General features: G+C 57.3%; 1 protein-coding gene across 1 annotated transcript in view; it reads left to right on the top strand.

Annotated features, from left to right (window-relative positions):
- Nucleotides 1–19,395, top strand: part of Ramp1 (receptor activity modifying protein 1) — a 32,201-nt gene extending 12,806 nt beyond the window's left edge. The window contains exon 3 of the mRNA XM_070008696.1: nucleotides 18,809–19,395. Coding sequence (XP_069864797.1) covers nucleotides 18,809–19,064 — 256 coding nt within the window. The 3' untranslated portion in view covers nucleotides 19,065–19,395. The remainder of the gene's footprint in view (nucleotides 1–18,808) is intronic.
- The last annotated feature ends 694 nt before the right edge of the window (nucleotides 19,396–20,089 follow it).

The raw sequence follows: 20,089 nt of genomic DNA, 5'->3' as shown, positions 1-20,089 counted from the left end.
TTCTCCTCAGCCAGGCCAGGCACCCCGCAGGAGCAGGAATCAGAACTGGGTGTCACGGTCCACGGTCCAGGCTTGGTGTGTGCTGCAGCGCAAGCACTGGGGGCCGCGCGGCCAGGACCTGCGGCAGGAAACCCGCGGTCCCAGAGCCAGGGCTCGGGGACCAGGAAGGGCTTCAAGCTGTTGCCAGGGACTGGCAAGCGGGTCTGCCGAGGAGTCGGGGGTCACGTACAGGGTGCGCCCACACAGTGCAGACAGCAGGGCACCCAAGAGGGCACCCTGCCCGGTGTTTCGACCTGAGGTATGAGAGAGCAGAGAGCCGGGGCTGAGGGTGGAGGACAAGGAGAGGCCCTGAGAGCACCCCCCACAGGAAGATGGAGCCACTGTCATTCATACTGCGTCCCTTTGAGGGTGCTGGGCACCCCTGGTCTCCTGCTGGGAATTGGGGGGACAGAGCAGACTGAACTCCCGGCCCTTCCCCATGGGTGAGGCTGGCCTGCACCTGCGCCCAGCACCCGCGGCTAGTCTTCTGTCCACAGCACCCTGGAGTGGGGGCACATTGCCCTTCTGAGCCCTGGCTGTGGCCTCTCCCCACCAACGGAGCCCGCTTGGCTCCACCGTGGCCCACTCTGAGACCCCCTGGGAGCTCCCGTGGCCAGGCTCGGGTGGCAGCGGCCCGCTCTATCTCCCTCAGTCAAGGCCATGATGGCCATCTGGCTCTCTCCCCCTCCCATCAGCCACTGCTCTCCGATTCATTCCCCGGGCAGAGCAGAGCCAGAAGTGGAGCTCTGCCTGGGGAGTGGAAGAGGAAGCTCAGGGGGATTTGAGACTGCAGATCTCTCGCCCCCAGCGGGAGGGGGTGCCCAGGCCCGGGACGCCCCGTGACCAGGGCCCCACACAGCCTTGTGGGGTGTACTGGAGACCCTCTCCAGATCCACAGCATTTCCCGTCCCATTTTCTGACCAGAGGATTGGATCAGGAGCTGGAAGTAGAGAAAAACAACAACAACAACAACAAATGAGCTGTCCTAGGCTAACTGGCTGCCTGCCCGCTGAGCGGGAGATGCGCTGGCCGCGGGCTCTGCTCAGCCGTCCCTCTGTGGTGTGTGCAGATTGATGGCAAGCCAGAGGCCTGGCAGGGGAGATGCGGTGTGTCCCCCAGGAGGCCGCCCTACCCATTCCCCGTCCACCCAGAGGCCCACAGGCCTCTTCCCAGGCAGGAACTGCAAAGAAGGAAGATTAGCGGGCAGGCCAAAGAGGGCTCACTGATTTTAGAGTCCTGTAGGGGCTGGAGTAGAAGGGGGACTTGCTAGGGAATTTTTTCTGTATAGGCTGGGGTTGTGGTTCAAGTGGTAGAGCACCTGCCTAGCAAGCCTCAGGCCCGTCATTCACATCCCACTGCGGCTTATGCATTACGTATATGCATAGATGTGTGTGTGTGTGTGTGTGTGTGCGTGCACGTGCATGTGTGCACGCGCGCATGTGTGCATACAGTCCCTTTAGGAAGCAACAGCATGTGGTGGTAGCACCTCAGCCGGAGGATTCACGTCCTAACCCCTGAGGCCTGCAGGCCTCTCGTACCTGCAGCAAGGGGAGTTGGGGTACAAGTGAAGCTGAAGATGCCAGTGAGACAGCCTTGCCATGGAGAATGTTCTAGATTACTCAGGTGGATCAAATTAGTCCAAGGTTCCCCAAAGGGTCCCAGCACTCACCAGCACGGTGCTGTCCAGTGCCCCTGTGCCTCTCCCACAGCCACTGAGCGGCCACTTCTGGGTACCACAGGTGCTCAAGCGCCCCTGCTAAGTCTGCGCCCTAGAACCAGCCATTTGTCCAAGGGCCCTGGTTGCTTTATTAGAGAATGGAATTTAAGAGCCAGGACATACACACACACATGCATGCGCACACACACACGCGTGCACACATACACACAGATGACATGTCCTCTAGAAGCCATACAGATGCTAGAAGAAAGCATGAGCGGGTCTTTAACCGTATGGAATAGTGCTAATAACCCCTGCTTCCAGCTGTGCCTTATACGACTATGGGGTCCCGCCGGTCCAAACTCTATCGCGCAGTAGCTGCTGGGAACTCTGCAGGGACAGGCCCCACCTGCCTCGTCTCCCTTGCTTGGGCCCCGGCCTGCAGAGCAGCACACCTCCAAATACCCCACCCCACCCGGCAGCACACTGAGGCCCACGGCACTGCTGGGGCCTGGGGCCGGCCACACTGATGCGGGACTGGAGTCCCACTGGCTGGAGCCAGAGCTCCGCCCAACAGTGTGTTCAGAGAACAATCCTGTCCCTTCCCTCGTGCCCCCCCCACCTCCTGCAGGTGAGCATTACTGATTCCTGCCTGTATTGCTTTTGCACAAGTGAGCAGAGTGCATTTTTTTTCTTATGTCCTCTTTCTTACACAGTAGGTACTGTCATCATTATCTGCCTTTGCTCTTTGGTTTGTTTGACTTGAAAGTATGTTCTAGAAAATACTCCTTATCAATAGATGGAGAACTTCTTCACTCATTTTCTCAGCTGGCTGCAGAACACTCCACTGGACATGGCAGCTCGGCAGTGTTTTCCCATTTCAGACAGCATCCGCTGAGATGGCCGGTGCCTGCACGTGTTTGTATTGTTGGGGCTCTACGTTCATGTAGACCCTGGAATCCTGGGGTGAGGTGAGGGACGCCGCATGCTCCCTCTGTGTGCTTTCCCCCCCCAGCGCCGGCGCCCGCTGCCCAGTTGCCGGACTGCGCTAGAGCTGTGTCAGTGTACTTGCTCCCATTATGGCCCTAAGCGGGCGCCTGGGAGCACAGGAGGGGGAGAGGAAGCCAAACAGCTCAGGAGAATCCCACGTGTGCCCCAGCCAGCCAGAAGGTGGGCAGGGCCGCCCCTCCTGCGCTCGCTCGTACCCCACACTGTGTGTGCATGTCACGGCGTGTTGAAGCTAGGTAATGAAACACTGCTGTCATGAAGACAGCGTGTGAGCTAAGAGCCCGCCCCGCCCCTGGGCCACCTTCGGAAAAGTTACTGCGCTTTACTGAACTCTGCAGGCACCTGCGCCTGCTCCTAACCCACACAGCAGCCCCGCCCACCGCTCTGCGGTCCCCGCCCCCCCACCCGCTTTGTCCACCTGAGGCCATGTGGTACTTGAGCTTTTATGCCTGATGTACCTCAGCCTGACGTGTGACCCGGTTCCCTCCGTGCTGTTGAGGATGGGGGAGAGTCGGTTGTTTCGGGGTGAATAGTACCCCACGTGATGTGTACACTGCATTCTCCTGGTCCATCCATCCACTGACGTTCGCTTAGGGCGCTTCCGTCTTCGCTAGAGTCCATTTCACGGACTGTAGTGAAGATGGCTCTTCAACATACTGATGTCCCTTCTGGTGAAAGTAGAGACGGCATTGCTGGTGCGTAGGATCTTTCCATCTTCCGTCTTTTTAGGCAAGTGACTGTTTTTTGTGGGGGTTTTGGTCATCCGTGGGGCCTGGGCGCTGTCCCTCAGCTCTTCAGCTCAAGTGCTCTATTACTTGAGCCACTGCGCCACTTCTGGTTTTCTAGTGGTTTATTGAGATTAGAGTCTCACGGACTTTCCTGCCCGGGCTGGCTTTGAACCACGATCCTCGGATCTCAGCCTCCTGAGTTAGCTAGGATGGCAGGCGGGAGCCACCGGTGCCCAGCAAAGTGACTGGTTTTAAAATAGCCAGCGGGGAGATGTTGTTCACCTTGCTGTCAGATGAAGGCCGATGAAGGAAGGGGTCATCGCTCCGCCCTTCCTGCACCACCACCGTGTTGGCAGTGTCGCCTGGCAAAGGTGGGGCGGTGCTGGTGGGCACGGCCGCCCGGTCAGCAGCCCCCAGCAGCACCCAGAGGACTCGGCCTTGTCTCAGCCCCGCAGGGCGCCTGGTCTCTGCCCTAGAGCGGCCACATGGTCTGCCTGGCTCGTGGTAACTCATGCGTCATGGTACCCTGGGCCTGGTCTCCGTGGCCTTCACCCGAGTCTGAGGCCGAGACGCCGAGGCTCCGGGGGTCTGGTGTGCCACGCCGAGCCCGGCAGGCACGGTGACCAGCTGCCAGCTCTGGGAGGCGTCAGGACCCCAGGAGCAGGTGCTTGCTCCCCACCGCACCTCAGAACGGTCTCCCCGGAGAAGTGCTGCGGCTGACTGTTGACCTGCGCGGACTGTGCTGGGTCAGCCCTTTCGGGGTTGACCTAGGTGGGCTGTGCCAGCCCCCAGCTCCCCAGGCCGCCACCCCCTTCGCAGGCACACAGCCCCCTTGCACCCGGTCCAAGCGTCCAGTCTGGAAATGCTCCCAATTCAACGGCAGCCTTGGAGCAGCTGCTCTTGTTTTGAATTTCAACAGGAACTGGGCAGGAGGCATCTTCTAGGATCCTGAGGGCTCCAGCATGTTCTCTGCCTGCCCCCCACTTCCTGGGGTGGCGACCTGAGCACAGGACCCCTGGGTGCACAGGACCCTGCCATAGACAAGGCCCCCCCCACAAGGCTGCATGGGAGCCCCTGGCACCAGCCTGGGTCCGTCCTGCCTGTGCCTGCCTCCGCCTCCCTGCCAGCACCTGGGCCGGCCCGCGGGGGCGGGGGGGGGGGCAGGTCCATCCACCCTTCACCTCATGGCTGTGGGCTGATGTCTCCAGGGCTGGCAACACTAGATTCCACAGAGGGACCGCTGCGGGGCAGGTGGCCACTCCAGGACGCTGCACGGCCGCCTCTGCCCTCTCACACCGTCTCGAGCTCCGTCCCTCTGTGGGGCCGAGGAAAGGAGAGCAGCAGCCTCTCCTCACGCTCTCTAAGCTGTGTCCCTGAAGTTTGCACTTAGATGGCTTTTCAACGGAGCCCGTGGAACCGCTGGACACTCGTGCAGACCCGGCCTGCGCGGGCCTCAGGCCTGTCCGCCTGTCTGTCCCCCCTCCAGCTCCGCTGTGCTGCACCAGAGCTCTGCCCAGGTCAGGGCTTGTGCTTTGGGGACAGAATGTGGAGGAACGGGGAGATGGAGATGCAGCCTGGGGTTTTGTATTGGATGGGAGAGCAGAGCACTGAGAATTCACTTCCTGCACCCCTCCCCCATGGGTGCCAGTGCGGCCCTGCAGGGGTGGGGGAGGAGCTGCGGGGCTGGGAGAGGAACTTCAGGGCTGGAGGAGGTGGAGAGGGAGGGGTGCAGGGTTGGTGAGGAGCTGCAGGGGTGAGGAGTAGCCGTCCTTGCGGTTCCAAGGCCAAGAGGCGGCCTCCACCGTGGCTCAGCCGTGGCCCAGCACCAGCAGCTGCCCTGTGCCATGTGCCACCATCTTTAATTTGGGTTGTGGTGCCCTCGTGAGTGGACGGTGCCCCAGAGTGGCACTGCAGCTGGGGGTGCCTCAGTGGGCCCTGAATGCTGGGCCCAGGGCACCCGGCGGGCTGCGGATGCCCGCCTGCGGGTCAGGGAGGCGGGGGGGTGGGGGGGGAACCTCGCTCCCTGGAGGACACGGCGGACATAGCCCCGGCACGAGACCGGAGCGCCAGGCCAGGCCAGGCCACCGTGACATCTTTATCCATCAGGTGACTAACGGCTGTTTTGAAATCTCAGACCATGTCAGAATAGAAAAGGTCAGACGCCGGAAGACGCTAAGCAGACACCCTCCCCTCCCGGCACAGGGCTAGCAGGTGGGCCATGTCCGGTGGGGGGGGGCTCGCTGGAGCTCACCCTCCTCCCTGCTTCCCCCGGGACGTCCTCCCCCCGCCCAAACACACACCAAGCCCAGAAAGTTCCAGAGTTATCCAGGCTGTGCAGAGGAGACTTGGTTGCCCCAGGCCACAGGCCAGGCTTGCTGGTTCTGGGAAGCCCGTGGCTGCCCACGTGGCAGTAGACGAGAAGCCGCCCACTTCCTCGTGGGCTGCTCGGCTGAGTGTGCAGATCTTTATCAGGCTGCTTCAGCAGGCTGGCTCCGGGTAGCTGGAGGTGGAACTGGTTTGTTGGTTATTTGCTGCTTCTGGGTCCCACTGAAGATGATGGCCACGCCCTTTCCTGTGTGCTCCTCCCGGTTTGGGGGCTGCAGGCTTCTTTAACTATTATTTAGAGCAGTCATGAACTCCAAAAAAAAAAAAAATGAGAGGAAAGTAGCAATGCTGAAGGTATTTCAAATCTTTGATTGATCTGTAAGTTCTGAGGTTAACCGTGTGTCCTTGTACCATCAATATTATTTCTCCTTTATGCATCATGTCAACTTTGGCGTCTCTGCGCTGGGGTAAGCTCCCTGGTGACCCCCTGAATCCCAGCTCCTGGGCCGCCAGCTGCGGGGTTTGGCCACAGCCCTGCCTAACCCACAAACTCCATTGGAAGAGCATCATGCACCCACGAGATGCTGTGTTTCCTTTGAGTTGTTCTGGGGTTTTGAAATCGTATTTATCTCCTTAACACAGTGTGTAGTTGCATTAAAACACAGATTCAAATATATCAGCAAAGCCAGGAGCCGGTGGCTCACCCCTGTAATCCGTGGCTACTTGGGAAGCTGAGATCTGAGAATTGAAACCAGCCCGTGCAGAAAAGTCCCCGTGAGACTCTTACCTCCAATTTCCCACTTCAAAGCCAACAGTGGCACTGTGGCTCAAGTGGCAGAACACTAGCCTTTTTCTTGTAAAATCTTCCTGTCTCCTAATTTGTCATTGTCCTCATGGCTTTCTTAAGATTGTTTAGTTGGCAGATACGTTTTAATTCTCCCCGGTTCAGTCCTTTACCCTTCTTTTATGGCAGCATTGGGGTTTGAACTCAGAGCGACACTTGTGAGGCAGACACTCCACCACTTGAGCCATGCCTCCAGCCCTTTTTGCCTCAGTTTATCGGGTAGGGTCTCACACTTTTGCCCTGGCCATCCTTGAACTGTGAACCTCCTATCCCTACTCCTGAATAGCAAGGATTATAGACTAATCTTTTTAAAGTATTTCATTAGCATATGTTAGTTATACATGGGGTTCTGTGCTTACAATGTATCTTGACTAACCTGACTCCCTCATCCTTCCCCCCATTCTAAAACAATCTCAGCAGGTCTGTGTTCTGTTTTTACATGTGAGTGTAAAATGCTTCCACTGTCCTTGCCCATGCTTGTTGTTTTACATCTTCCTGTTTAAGATGAAAAAAATCTGTTCTAATTTTCTCTTCTGCAAGCTGCTTGATGGATTTCAACCAGACAATGACAAGCTTTTTTTGTTGTCGGTCATGGGGCTTGAACTCTGAGCTTGGGCGCTATCCCTGCGCTCTTCAGTTCAAGGCCAGTGCTGTACTTCTTGAGCCACAGCCCACTTCTGGTTTTCTAGTGGTTTATTGGAGATCAGAGTCCCGAGGACTTTCCTGCCTGTGCTGACTTTGAACCATGATCCTCAGATCTCAGCCTCCTGAGTAGCTAGGACTACAGGCCTGAGCCGCTGGCACTTGGCTGACAAGCTTTTTAACAATGGAGTAACATCTTGTCTCTGTGTTCAGTCTGTAGGCATGCTGGCTTTTGTCTTTTTTATTTTTATTTTTGATGCTAGATTTTCATTCTTTTGCTCCCTGTTGTGTAGCTGGGTACCGGTGGCTCTCACCTATAATCTGGTTCCAAGCCATCCTGGGCAGAAAAGTCCCTGTGAGACTCTTATCTCCAATTAACCATTCAAAAACCGGAAGTGGAGCTGTGGCTCAAATGGTAGAGCGCTAACCTTGAACACAAAGAGGCTCAAGGACAGCACCCAGGCACTGAGTTTAAGTCCCACAGCTGACAAAAACAATAGCAAGCTATTTGCCATTCATCTGGCAATGGAGTGTGAAACACATGCATTCTCTTGTGGAACCATGTGCTTTGGGGGGGTCTGGGGATTTGACAGCTCCTCCTCTTCCTTTCCTCTCTCTCTTTCTCCCATTCTCTTCTTCCCTTCCCTTCTTCACTCTGTGTGTGTCTTCTTCCATGTCTGTATCTGTCTCCCTCTCCCTCTTCCTCCCTTCTTTCCTTTTTTTTGTGTCAGTTGTGAGCCTTGAACTCTGGGCCTGGGCGCTGTCCCTCAGCTCTTCAGCTCAAGGCGAGCGCTCTACCACTTGAACCACAGCGCCACTCCCAGTTTTCTGGTGGTTTATTGGAGATAAGAGTCTCATGGACTTTCCTGCCTGGGCTGGCTTTGAACCGAGATCCTTAGATGTCAGCCTCCTGAGTAGCTAGGATTATAGGCCTGAGCCACCGGCGCCCGGCCCTCCTTTCCTTTCTCCTTTCCTCGCTCTCTTTTTCCCCCTCCTTCCCCCACTCCCTCATCCGGATTGTAGTTAATATTCTCACACCAGTTTCTTGTCCCTGTCTGTCTCTTTGTGTTTTGCACTGTGCGTCTCTGTGTGTCACTCCTTTGTCTCAGGCTCTGCTAGGGCCTTCCTGCGCCATCTTCACACGGCGTGTTAATTCAAGTGGGTCTTATTATTTTGCACACCCTCTTTCTCTCTCACACGTACAAGTCTTCCCAGTTCAGACCATTATTTGAAGTAGAGCCCAGCCGTAGGCCATGTGGTGAACTGGAATTTTCTGTGGTGCTTCTGCTGCCTTTGTGTGAAGGACAGCTTCTCGGGGTACCCCCACACCCCGTGGGCACAGCTCTGGCTCCAGCGCTGGGCTTCCTGTCAGCAGAGATGGAGAGGTCGTTTTGATAAGTGTATTTACCTCCTTTCTGGTACAGTGGCTTGCTGCGTGACTTGGTTGATGATACCTTGCTGGAACAGACAGACAGAGAGACAAAGATAGACAGAGAGAGGAGCAGGAAAGGGAGAGGGGGAGGGAGACACCGACGGGCCTGGACTGCGCCTGGTCCCTGGGCCCCTCCCCGGCGTGGTCCTGCGTGGTGACCTGAGCCTGGCCGGTGCCTGGCATGGCTCTGAGAGGCTGTGAATCCCCAAGGACTGCTGGGGGCTGGGGCTCCCAGCGTGCGGACGTGGTTAGACACTGAGCAGGGCTGCGCGGACTCCCAGGAGGCCAGCTGGCCAGCTGGCCGTCCCCTCTGGGTGTGGGGCCCTGCTCCCCTGCAGGGACACTTCGGAGGCAGACACGGGCTGGCAGGGCTGGGCTGAGCTCCTGACCACGCTCAGGACCGGTCCTACAGCTGCCCAGCGCCAGCCCGGCTCAGCGCCCAGCATAGCAAGTGATAGATCCCTGGGTCTCCGGGCTGGCCCCGGTAGCAGAGAATGTGCCCCGCCCCCTCTGTGTGCAGCGGGGGGGGGGGGGGGGGGGGGGAGGGGCAGGGAGGCCGCCTGGATCAGGTGACAATGGCCACCTGGGCAGGGCGAGGCTTGGTGGGCAGGGGAGAGCTGTTTAAGCCCAGCCAAGAGTCCCTGTGAGCCTGTGATCCCTGGGAGACAGGAGGGTTTCTGGGGCACAGGGGGGGGGCAGCCAAACCTTGGGGCATCTGTCCCCGTGCTTGGTGGTGCTGGGGTGGACAGGAGAAAGGCCCAGGGCTTGGAGCCCAGCCTCGCTTCATGAGCACCGCGTCCCCAGAGCACCGCGGCCAAATATAGTAGCCTGGCCGGCCCTTCTAATCCAGGACCACACAGGTGTCACACTTGTGTCCTAGGCGTGTGGCAGTGCCAGGGCCTGGCAGGCCGGGGTGCAGTGGCCACCCCACAATGCCCGGCCCGCAAGTCAGCTGGTCCTCCCCAGACCAGGGAGCCACGTGGGGGAGGGGGTCCCCTGGGGGAAATCGCACGTGCCTAGTTGTGCGTGTAATCAGCCGCAGTGCTGTGCCTCGGACTCGGCTGCCTGTGACTTCCCCTGCACACCTCCTGAATGCTAACACGGCTTCCTCTCCCCGCGCAGGCCACGGGTTCCTGCTGGGGCCTGTGCTCAGAGCTGGCCCCGTGCCTGCCCCCGGAGGCCTCTCCGAGGGAAGCCAGCCTGGCAGCCAGCCTGGCAGCTCCGGGCCGGGTCTGGGCCGGAGCCACGCCGAGCGGGCCATGGGCTTAGAAGCCAGTGAGGAGAGATCGGCTCGCTCAGGCCTGGGGTGGAGGGTGGGGGGGGGCAGGAGGAGTTGGCGGGGGCCTGGGTCACCGAGGGTGTGCCCCCATTCCACGGCCCAGAGGCAGAGCTAGGGCCCACAAAACCTGCCTCTGGGGCCCCCATTCTCCTCCGAGTCTGCCCCTGCACAGGCTGAGGGCCAGCGGGGACCTGGCACGGCTTTCAGTGCACAGTCTGGGCCTCCCTTGGGAAAGGCACCCGTGTTGGGAGCTCAGGGCTCCCCACAACAGACCTGCTGTCCCCATAGGAACCCTGGACTAACCCAGGGCTCCTCTGCTCCGGACACCCCACCTACCCACTCCCCCTCAAATGCTCAGCCTGGGGAGCAGGTCCCGAATGGCGCCCTCTGGTGGACCCTGGTGTCACGGGCCCTGCTCATCCTCAGCACCCCACCCTGTGCAGGGGGGAGGAGGACTCCCCCTGCCCTGCAGGTCACAAGGCAGAGCCTCATCCAGGGCAGAGGGCAGAGGGCAGAGGGAAACGGCAGCTGCACTCGGGTGAAATGGGCAGGTGGGGGCGCGGCAGGGCCGGAGGACCTGGCCAGGTGGTGTGTCTGCAAAGTGTGAGCCAATCACCCAGCTGGAGCCCGTGGGGCAGCCTGGCCTGCCTTCCAAGAGCTGCGGACTGTGGACTGGGACGGTTAAAAGGAGAGGAGGCTCTGACCCAGTGGCTCACACTTATAATCCTAGTAGCTACTCAGGAGGCTGAGATCTAGAGGATCTCCATTCAAGGCCAGAGAGGTAGAAAGCATCTCCAAATGAATGAGTGAAAAACAGGAATGGAGGTGTGGCTCGGGTGGCTCTGCTGGGATGTGAGAATGTGTGTTGTACAGCTCGAGCAGATAGACCGTTAGGAATCTGGGAAGCTGTGTGTCCCCATGCTGCGTGCCCGCGGGCTGCTCAGTGGCTTTCGGTAAACAGGAAGCGAGCAGAAAGGCCCTGCTCTGACTATCTGTGCAATCTTGGGTGCAAGCCCTGACATCAAAGACAGAAACTTCCAGAGAGAAGACAGAAGGGAGAGCCTGGGCCACTGCCACCGTCCCCAACACGTGAGACCCTGTGGTCAGCAGCCACACTACACGGGGCTTGCCAGTTGAGAGAAACCTGTGCTTGACACACGTGACAGTTTTTAAAGCAGAGAGAAATGCTCGATTCCATCCAGTCTTTCTCCTGAGATATACTGAAGTGTAACTTTCTGATAGCAGGCCTCAGGAAGTCCCAGAATAAGCCATCTTTTACCTCGCTCTCTACAGCTAGGTGAAGTCTAATGGCATTTGTGAAGAGCTAGGAAGCTTGATGTCTTTTTCTGTGGTCTTAAGAACTTGTAGGCCAGGCATGGTAGTTCATACTTGTAGTCCCAGCTACTGAGGAGGCAGGTATCATCATACAGTTCGACGCCAGTCTGGCTGCAGTTAGAAGATCCCATTTCAGCAAACAAGCTGGCAGTGGTGGTGTGTGTCTGTAAACCCAGCTCTACAGGAGGCCCAGGTTGGAGGATTGCAGTCTGAGACCAGCCCTGAGAGAAAATGTGAGAGACCGTGTGTGAAAACTAAAGCAAAAAAGGTCAGAGTGTGGCTCAGGTGGTAGAGCACCTGCCTTCTCAGGATTTGGCTGTTTTGGTTTTTTTTTTTTTTTAAGAAATGGATCTGTTGCATGGTTCTATTTTTCTCAAGAACTATTGAATGTATTGCCATTTTATTGCCTTTTAAATATTTCCATAAATATTAGTTTTTAGTGCTTATTAATTTTAATGTTTATTGCCCAGTTGAGAGGTTTATTATTATTATGTAAAAAGTTCAATTGAATACTTAATTTTCCTCTGTGTTTCACAATATTAAGATTATTTACAACAGGCTTTTTTCAGAATTCAGTTTGGGGCTTGTTCTGTGAGTTTATATAAGCTGTAGTGCTTTGATTGTTTTAATTGCCTATAATTGAAATTTTAAATTCTTGGGTGACACCAAGACTGTATGCAAGCTCTTATTTCTAGGGATTGAGTTTTGTTTGAATTTCATCCTGTTCTTACTAATGTTTCGGTTTTTAGTTCTGTCGTCAAAGCACAGTCCTGACTCACGCCTTGTGCTCTGGGAATTCCTTGGCTTTTTCTCGCTGCCTAATAGGGATGTGGGAGCTGGCGCGGAGCGAGCGCGTCTTGTGGCACCGCCCGGCTGATTCCTTTTCCTTTTGTGTTCCGCTTACGCCACCTTCGGTGTGGTTAACCTTGGAGATGCTCAAGCCCCAAAGGCAGATCTGTCTGTCCATCCATCTGTCCTGGGCGGCCCTGAGCTGTGGGCCCCATTGTCCCCCAACTGCCTCTGTATTCTTCTCCCTCTCCTGGCCCCCAAGGACCAGAATGCAGGGGAGGCTTGTGGACTGGCTCCCTCTCTGCTCCCCGCCGTGGGCGCAGGGTCTCTGGCCGGTGGTCTCTGGCCGGCGAGGTCTCTGGCTGGCAAGGACTCGTGCTGCAAGTGGAAAAAGCCACAGGCTGTTGGCACAGGCCAGCCTGTGGCGAGGAGGGAAGGCATTCATGACGGCAGCAAGCCACGTTGTTGAAAACCAAAGTCAGCTCCGAGCCAGTGCCGGGCACCCGCTCTGGCCACACGGGGTGATCACGGGTGAACGGCTGTTTTCCCCCCATCAGGACCTGCTTTGTGGGGAGTTTGGGTGACAGATGATCCACCGTCTCCTCATCTTCCACCTGAGGAGCCCGGCCACCTGGGGTGTCTTGGGAAGGAAGTGCCACCTGGGCTGGCTGCCCACATACCACGGACCGCGGCGGCCGGCCTCCCCTCCTCGCCTTCTCCCTGCAATGCAAGCCACCACATCTAAAAAGGGTTCCCGTGCGGGGACGGCTGCCTGGTCTATCCTGTTTATTTATACAGAAATGACAGCTGAGCGCCTCGGAACAGATGAGACCAAAGAATTCCCTTGGGTGGGAGGGAGGGAGGAAGGGAGGGAGGAAGAGAGGGAGGGAGGGAGGTGGGGGACCGTGCATTCCTGTGCTACAAAAAGCAGGCACTGAAGGACCAAAAATAGTCATGGCAGCTCAGGCTCAGCCCTGGGAGTGCTCGGTTCTTGTGGAACTGGAGAATTGCCCTTTTTGGGCAAGAACTTTCTATTCTGGGCGGGAGGCGTCGGGGGGGGGGGGGGGGGGGGCGTGTCTCCCAGTCTTCTCATCCCAAGCCCGCACTCCTGGTCCCAAGGTTCCGGATGCTGATTTGTGGGAAGAATGGCGGCTATGGTGCGCCATCAGCTCTGGGGACACCCCAAGATTATGGCTGTCCATCCGTCCCCTCATACCAGCCCTGTTAGAAAGGATCGGGACCCTGAATCCCAGTCACACTTCTTTTTTTTTTTTTTTTTCCCTTTTTTTTTTTTTTCCTTTTTTTTTTTGTCGGTTGTGAGTCTTGAACTCTGGGCCTGGGCGCTGTCCCTGAGCTCTTCAGCTCAAGGTGAGCGCTCTACCACTTGAGCCCCAGCGCCACTTCCGGTTTTCTGGTGGTTTATTGTTGATAAGGGTCTCGTGGACTTTCCTGCTCAGACGGGCTCTGAACTGCGATCCTCAGATGTCAGCCTCCTGAGTCACTAGGATTCCAGGCGTGAGCCACGGGCACCCAGCTCCAGTCCCACTTCTTATCCTGCCTGCCCCTGGCGCCTTATCTCACCTGTTCATGCCTTAGTCTCCTCTCCCTAAAGTGCAGGGTGCAGAGCAAATTAGGGGAGGGGAGGCCTGGCCAGGTGGGCACCCAGCAGCCAATATGTTCACCCCCTCTTCCTTGACAGCTGGTTTGAGGCTCATGCTGCAAACTCCACACAAGGCTGGCCAGGCACCATGCCCAAATCCGCACCAGACCTAGAAGCAGGCACCGGCACTGCCATCGGCCAGCAGTTCCGAGCCTGGCCGCCCCAGCGCTGGCAGCTCCTGGTACCGTGGCTGGGGGAGGGGCCCCACCTGGCACCCTGCCAGTCTGCGCCAGAGGTGGGGGACCAGGCCTGCATGGCCCACTGAGGCAGCACGGGGCATTTGGTTAATCACTTCTGCAAGCAGAATGACTGATGGCCCTTTAGCCCAGCAACGAGGAGAGCGAGAGCGGGCGCGGCTGCTGCGGCGGGGCCTGCGAACCTGAGACCCGGCCGTGGGGGGACCGGCACATTTCGAGAAGCACTTTGCCAACACTGATCCGTAACCTGCTGTCGAGGTGCTAGGGACCCAGTGGCTGCATTTCCGAGAACCGCCCTCAGGGACAGGTGACAGAGGTGTGCTTTCTGTGCACGGAAAGCAGCGGGGCTCCATGATGCAGCTACGCAAACTGCATGTTGCAAGAATCTCAAGATGAGGCCAAACATCAACCGTGAGTGACTAGACGGCCTTCCGTGGCCTGCGTCTCGGTACAGACCAGGCACGCAGTGAGGCACCCCGGCCGGGCTCCCTGTCTACCCACCCCCCAGCCTTGGCCCTCACAGCAAGTTTCCTTTAGGAAGTGTTCAAGTATGCAGCATCATTGTGTGTGTGTGTGTGTGAGTGTGTGTGTGTGTGTGTGTGTGTGTGTGTGTGTGTGTGTGTGTGTGTACGCACATTGGTAAGGGCTTGGACTCAGGGCCTAGCAACTGCTCAGCTTGCTTGTGCACAGCTCATGCTCTACCACTTGAGCCATGCGTCCAGCCTGGCATTTTACTGTCCAGAGATAGACGCTTACAGACTTCACTCAGACTGGTTCTGAACTGCTAGCCTCCAGGTCTCAGCCTCTCTCCTGAGTAGCCAGGATTACAGGTGTGAGCCACTGGTGCCTGGCTGAGTGTTCATTATTTTCATAGCTCTATAAGAGACTTAGGAAGAAGGCCCACAGGAAGTTTCGTGTCTTGAGTGCTGAGTTCCTGCGTCTGCCTGTCTCTGGGGTAGCAGGGAACACTTGGTGGCCCCCGTTCCTGCTTCCCAGAGACCCCCAAGGTAGCCTGTGTGCAATGGGGCTCTCCCACTCCTATCAGCATCTCCTTAGAAAGGCCACCAGAGGGTGGCCTCTCCAGGGCTACCCCCCCCACAGAAGGGGTGGACAGTCTACAGGCCCCTGGCCTCCCGTCAAGGGGCAGCGGCGACTCCCACCCCAGTGGACCTTAGTCCTGTCCACTTGGGACCCAGGCCCTGGAAGTCTGGTTTCAGGTTTCCTTAGTTCTCTCTGCACCCCTTCCCCAGCCCCTCCCTCCCTCCCTCCCCACGCCCGCAGGAGCAGACGCAGAACTTGTGGGCACTTGGCTGTGCAGGCGAGTCTGGGCGCCTCTGCACACCACACCTTAGGCAGGGATGGCCGGAAGCCAGAGCCCCGAGCCCACTCAGCTCGCTCACGCTGGTGCTCTGCCACCTGAGCTGTGCCTGCCAGCTAGAATTTTGGTGGTAAGAGATCAGCGTGTCATAGACTTTCTTCCCCACTGGCTTCTAACCATGATCTTCATGTCTCGGCAGCCCGAGCAGTTGGGATTACAGGTGTGAGCCACCAATGCCCAAGTGTTGCAGTTTTGGGCTGAAGAACTTGCTTCACATTTTTTTTTTTTTTTTGCCAGTCCTAGGGCTTGAACTCAAGGCCTGGGCACTGTCCCTGAGCTTCTTTTAAGAAGCTCAAGGCTAGCACTCCATCACTTGAGCCACAGCACCACTTCTGGCGTTTTCTGTGTATGTGGTACTGAGGATTGGAACCCAGGGCTTCATGCATGCAAGGCAAGCACTCTACCACTAAGCCACCTTCCCAGCCCTTGCTTCATGGTTCTTACAGCACAGGCAATGAGCTCCCCTAGCCCCGCCCCTTTTAGAAGGGGTCTGTTTATCCCCTTATTGAAGGCTGTGTTGCTGGGTGTAGGGTTCTAGACGGCTCAAGCTGTGAAGCTTCGGCCCAGTGTCTGGCTCACCTCGACTCTGCTAGAAGTTGGTGATGGCGTGTGCGGCCGCTCCTCTCTGGGGCTCCTTTCCTCTCTGAACGATTTCAAGATCATCATCGTGGGTTTTCAGCACGCTGGCCTTGGTGGGCATGGTGCAGAGCTGGTTGTTACTGTAGTTCTGGCTTTGGTCCCATTTAGGGCTTTCTGGGTTTCCTGGATCTGTCATTTCATACCTCTTTATTTCTCAGCAGCCCCCCGCCTCTCATTTCCCGTTTTCTCTGGTGATCTCAGCTGGGTTGAGATGGTTGTGGCGTTAGGCTGCCCCTCTCTCCCTGTGTGACCTGGGCTTTCTGGGTTCGCAGATCTAACTGAGCTTGAGTGTGAGCCCCGAGGGCATGCCTTCCAGGACCTCACACCGCAGGCCAGATGGCCGAGCAGGGGTGAAGGGGTTCGCTGGTCCCGGAGTAACTCAGCGGCCCGCGGGGCTGGACGCACTTCGACACTGGGCAGAGGACAGACGTGTGGTGTGGGGTTTGGATGCAGATAAGGGAGTGTCCACACTGTGCTGCTGTGACCCCTGAAGCCAGATGGTGGCCCAGAGGGCCCTGTGGTTGCCTGTCACTCTCCCACCCTGTCCCCCCCCACCTTCCCTTCTGGAAGGTAAGGGGTGCCAAACCCCCATTAACAGGGAGCAGGGCAGGCCGCACCGCAACCCGAGCTCCAGGCCTGACCAGCACAGCCTGGTGTGGGTGTCAGGCCTGCGGTGTGTCTTGTGGTGGAGTGTGGATGGTGGTAAGGTGCACGCATGCGAGGTCTGCGGCCCAAGAAGAGGCCCAGACCCCGTAAGGGCTTCTCTGCCCACCCCGGGCTATTCACCAAGGGATGGTGGGGCAAAGGTGGCACGTTGGGGCTCCGTGAGCCTGGCCTCCTCACACCTCCGTTTCCCTTCCTCCAGCGAGGGTTTGAATCTCCTTGCCTGCCTGGACGGTGACCCAGAAAAGGACCCAGGGCATTGTCTGTCAGGGACAGCATTGGTGGGCTTCATTGGAAAGAAAGTCACATGGCCACAGGCTGTTCAGAGCCAGGGGACAGTGGCCCATCTCCCCAGGGGCCCTCTGGATCCAGGGCAAGGGAGAGTCCCTGGATGGGCCCAAGACAAGTGGATGGACCACCCTCACTGTGGCCTCAGGGACACAGGGACTCCTGATGGCCTCGGACACAACAATCGACAGCACCCGACAGTACAGCACACTGAAATCATACCACGTGACATCACACCACTCAACACCACAGCACACCGAAATCAATCACACCACCCGACAGTACAGCACACTGAAAGCATACCACGTGACATCACACCACTCAACACCACAGCACACCGAAATCACACCACCTGACAGCACAGCACACCGAAATCACACCACACCAAAATCACACCACACCGAATCACACCACCCGACAGCACAGCACACCAAAATCACACCACCCCACAGCACAGCACACCAAAATCACACCACACCAAAATCACACCACTCAACACCACAGCACACCGAAATCACACCCGACAGCACAGCACACCAAAATCACACCACATGACATCACACCACTCAACACCACAGCACACCGAAATCACACCACCCGACAGCACAGCACACCAAAATCACACCACACCAAAATCACACCACTCAACACCACAGCACACTGAAATCACACCACCCGACAGCATAGCACACCGAAATCACACCATGTGAAATCACACCACTCAACACCACAGCACACTGAATCATACCATCCGACAGCACAGCACACTGAAATCACACCACATGACATCACACTACCTGACATCACAACACACCAAAATCACACCACCCAACACCACAGAACACTGACATCACAGCACACTGAAATCACACCATGTGATATCACACCACTCGACACCATGGCACACCAAAATCACACCACCCGACACCATAACATCTGACATCTCAGCACAGTGAAATCGCACCGTGACATCATACCACCTGATATCACAACACACCAAAATCATACCACATGACATCATACCATCTGACACCATAACACTTGATATCATACCACGTGATATACCACCTGACACCACAGTACACCTAAATCACACCACATGAGATCACACCGTCTGACACACACCTGACATCTCACCACATGACATCACATCACCTGACAGACAGCACAGCACCTTTCCCTGCACTCACTGGCCAAAACACCCGGCACCACGCCCACACTCCCCAGGACACCAGGGTCATGCCTCGGATGCACACAGGCCTTGCCCTGAGCCTGGCTGCGCCACAGGTGGGCAAGGTATTGTGGCGTGGTTGGGGAGCGGCGGTGAGCCCTGTGGTTATGCAGTGAGACACAGCCAGAGGGTCACGCGTAGCAAATGACAGTCACACATATGGGGACACATGGTCACAGAAAATACAGTCTCGGTCACACAGAGAACGAGACACACACAAGGCCACAGACAGGTGTGCATAGAAACTAAGTTACACAAGCAGAGCAGCTGTCACACACAAGCCCAGGGTCACACACAGAACACAGTTCCACACGCGACAGCCTGGGAAGCGCAGCCGCCGTGCTCACCTCGGGCAGTTCCTGGGGACTCTGTGACTCTGCCAGCTGTGGATCCCCTCTTGGCACATCCTGGGAGCGGCCTGGCCCCAACCTCCATGGTTTTGCTCAGACCTGGGCCCCTGGGCCTTCGATGTTGCCACAGCGACCCTGGGGCCTGGCAGGAAAGAGCCGCTCTCTGGTTCCCTCGGGCAGGTAGGGAGCACCACGGGCCTTCCCCCTCCTCCCCCTCCCCTGCCCAGGGAGGAGAGGCAGCAGAGCCCTCCACGTCGGATTAGGGGCCACCACCTCAGGGCCGAGGGCCCTACCGGGCTTCCAACCCTCCCTTTGCACCCACAGGAGCTACGGGGACCTCACCGACTGCACCAGGAGCGTGGCGGACAAGCTGGGACGTTTCTGGCCCAACGCAGAAGTGGACAAGTTCTTTATCGCCATCCACCAGCGCTACTTCAGCAGCTGTCCCGTCTCGGGCAGGATTGTCCGGGACCCCCCCAACACCATCCTCTGCCCCTTCATCGTGGTCCCCATCACGGTGACCCTGCTCATGACCATGCTGGTGGTCTGGAGGAGCAAGCGCACCGAGAGCATTGTGTAGGCGGTCCGGGCGGCCTGCCAGCCTGGCTCTGGCAGGCGCGGGAGGGCAGGGAGGGACGGGACCCTGGCTCTGGCACAGCAGTGGCATCAGAGGCTGGTGCGGATGGCAAGCCAGGTCCTGGTCCTGCCTTGCTCCAGCTGTGGGATTATCCCAGACACACCCTGGCTGGAGGTAGAGCCAAGACCTGACTCTCCTCCCTCCAGGAGGTGTCCCAGCCCTGGGTCTTCGGTGTGCTTGCAACCACCATGAGAGTTCTGGCCTCCAGCCCAGGCCACTTACCCAGTAGAAGTGTTTGTGAATCGTAGGTTGTGATTAAAAAGTTGTCCTTGAACTTGGGATGTGTTCTTATTTGAGGGGAGAAATAGTCACTGGGAGAGTGGGAGAAATACACCCCCTACACACACACACACACACACACGCACACACACACACACACACACACACACGAACCATTTCCTCTGATGACAGCTGTCCTGGCTGACACCTCTGTCTGCGGCCATGTCAGGCCTCTGGTGGTCTCCTGTGGTAGAAATGTTCAGGCCTGATTCCTCTCCTCTCCTCTACCATACAGTCCCTGTTTGTTTGTTGGGTGTGCCAGTCCTTGGCCTGGGCACTGTCCTGCAACTTTTTTTGCTCAAGACTGGTGCTCTACTACTTGAGCCACAGCACCACTTCCAGTTTTCTGGTGGTCAATTGGAGATAAGAGTCTTGTAGGCTTTCTTGCCTGGCTGGCTTTGAACCACAATCCTCAGATCTCAGCCTCCTGAGTAGCTAGGATGACAGGTGTGAGCCACCGGCATCCAGCTGCCCCTGCTTTGGACACTTGGAAATGAAGCTAAGTACAAGAATAGCAGGCAGGTTTGCCAGGAGCCAACTCTGCCTTGCAGACACGTTAGTAAGAGGCAGAGTCCCATAGAGGAGGAAACCACACCATCTCCATTTTACAGAAGAAGAGGCCAAAGCATCGCATGCGTTTCCCAAGCTGCCATCTTGTCAAGCCTGGTTCCTCCAGAGGAGGGCCATAG

Source organism: Dipodomys merriami, unplaced genomic scaffold, assembly GCF_024711535.1.
Source record: "Dipodomys merriami isolate MVZ:Mamm:240054 unplaced genomic scaffold, mDipMer1.0.p SCAF_1, whole genome shotgun sequence".
Taxonomy (NCBI): domain Eukaryota; kingdom Metazoa; phylum Chordata; class Mammalia; order Rodentia; family Heteromyidae; genus Dipodomys; species Dipodomys merriami.
Note: the sequence above shows the minus strand (reverse complement) of the source record. Positions and strands in the feature narration are given on the sequence as shown.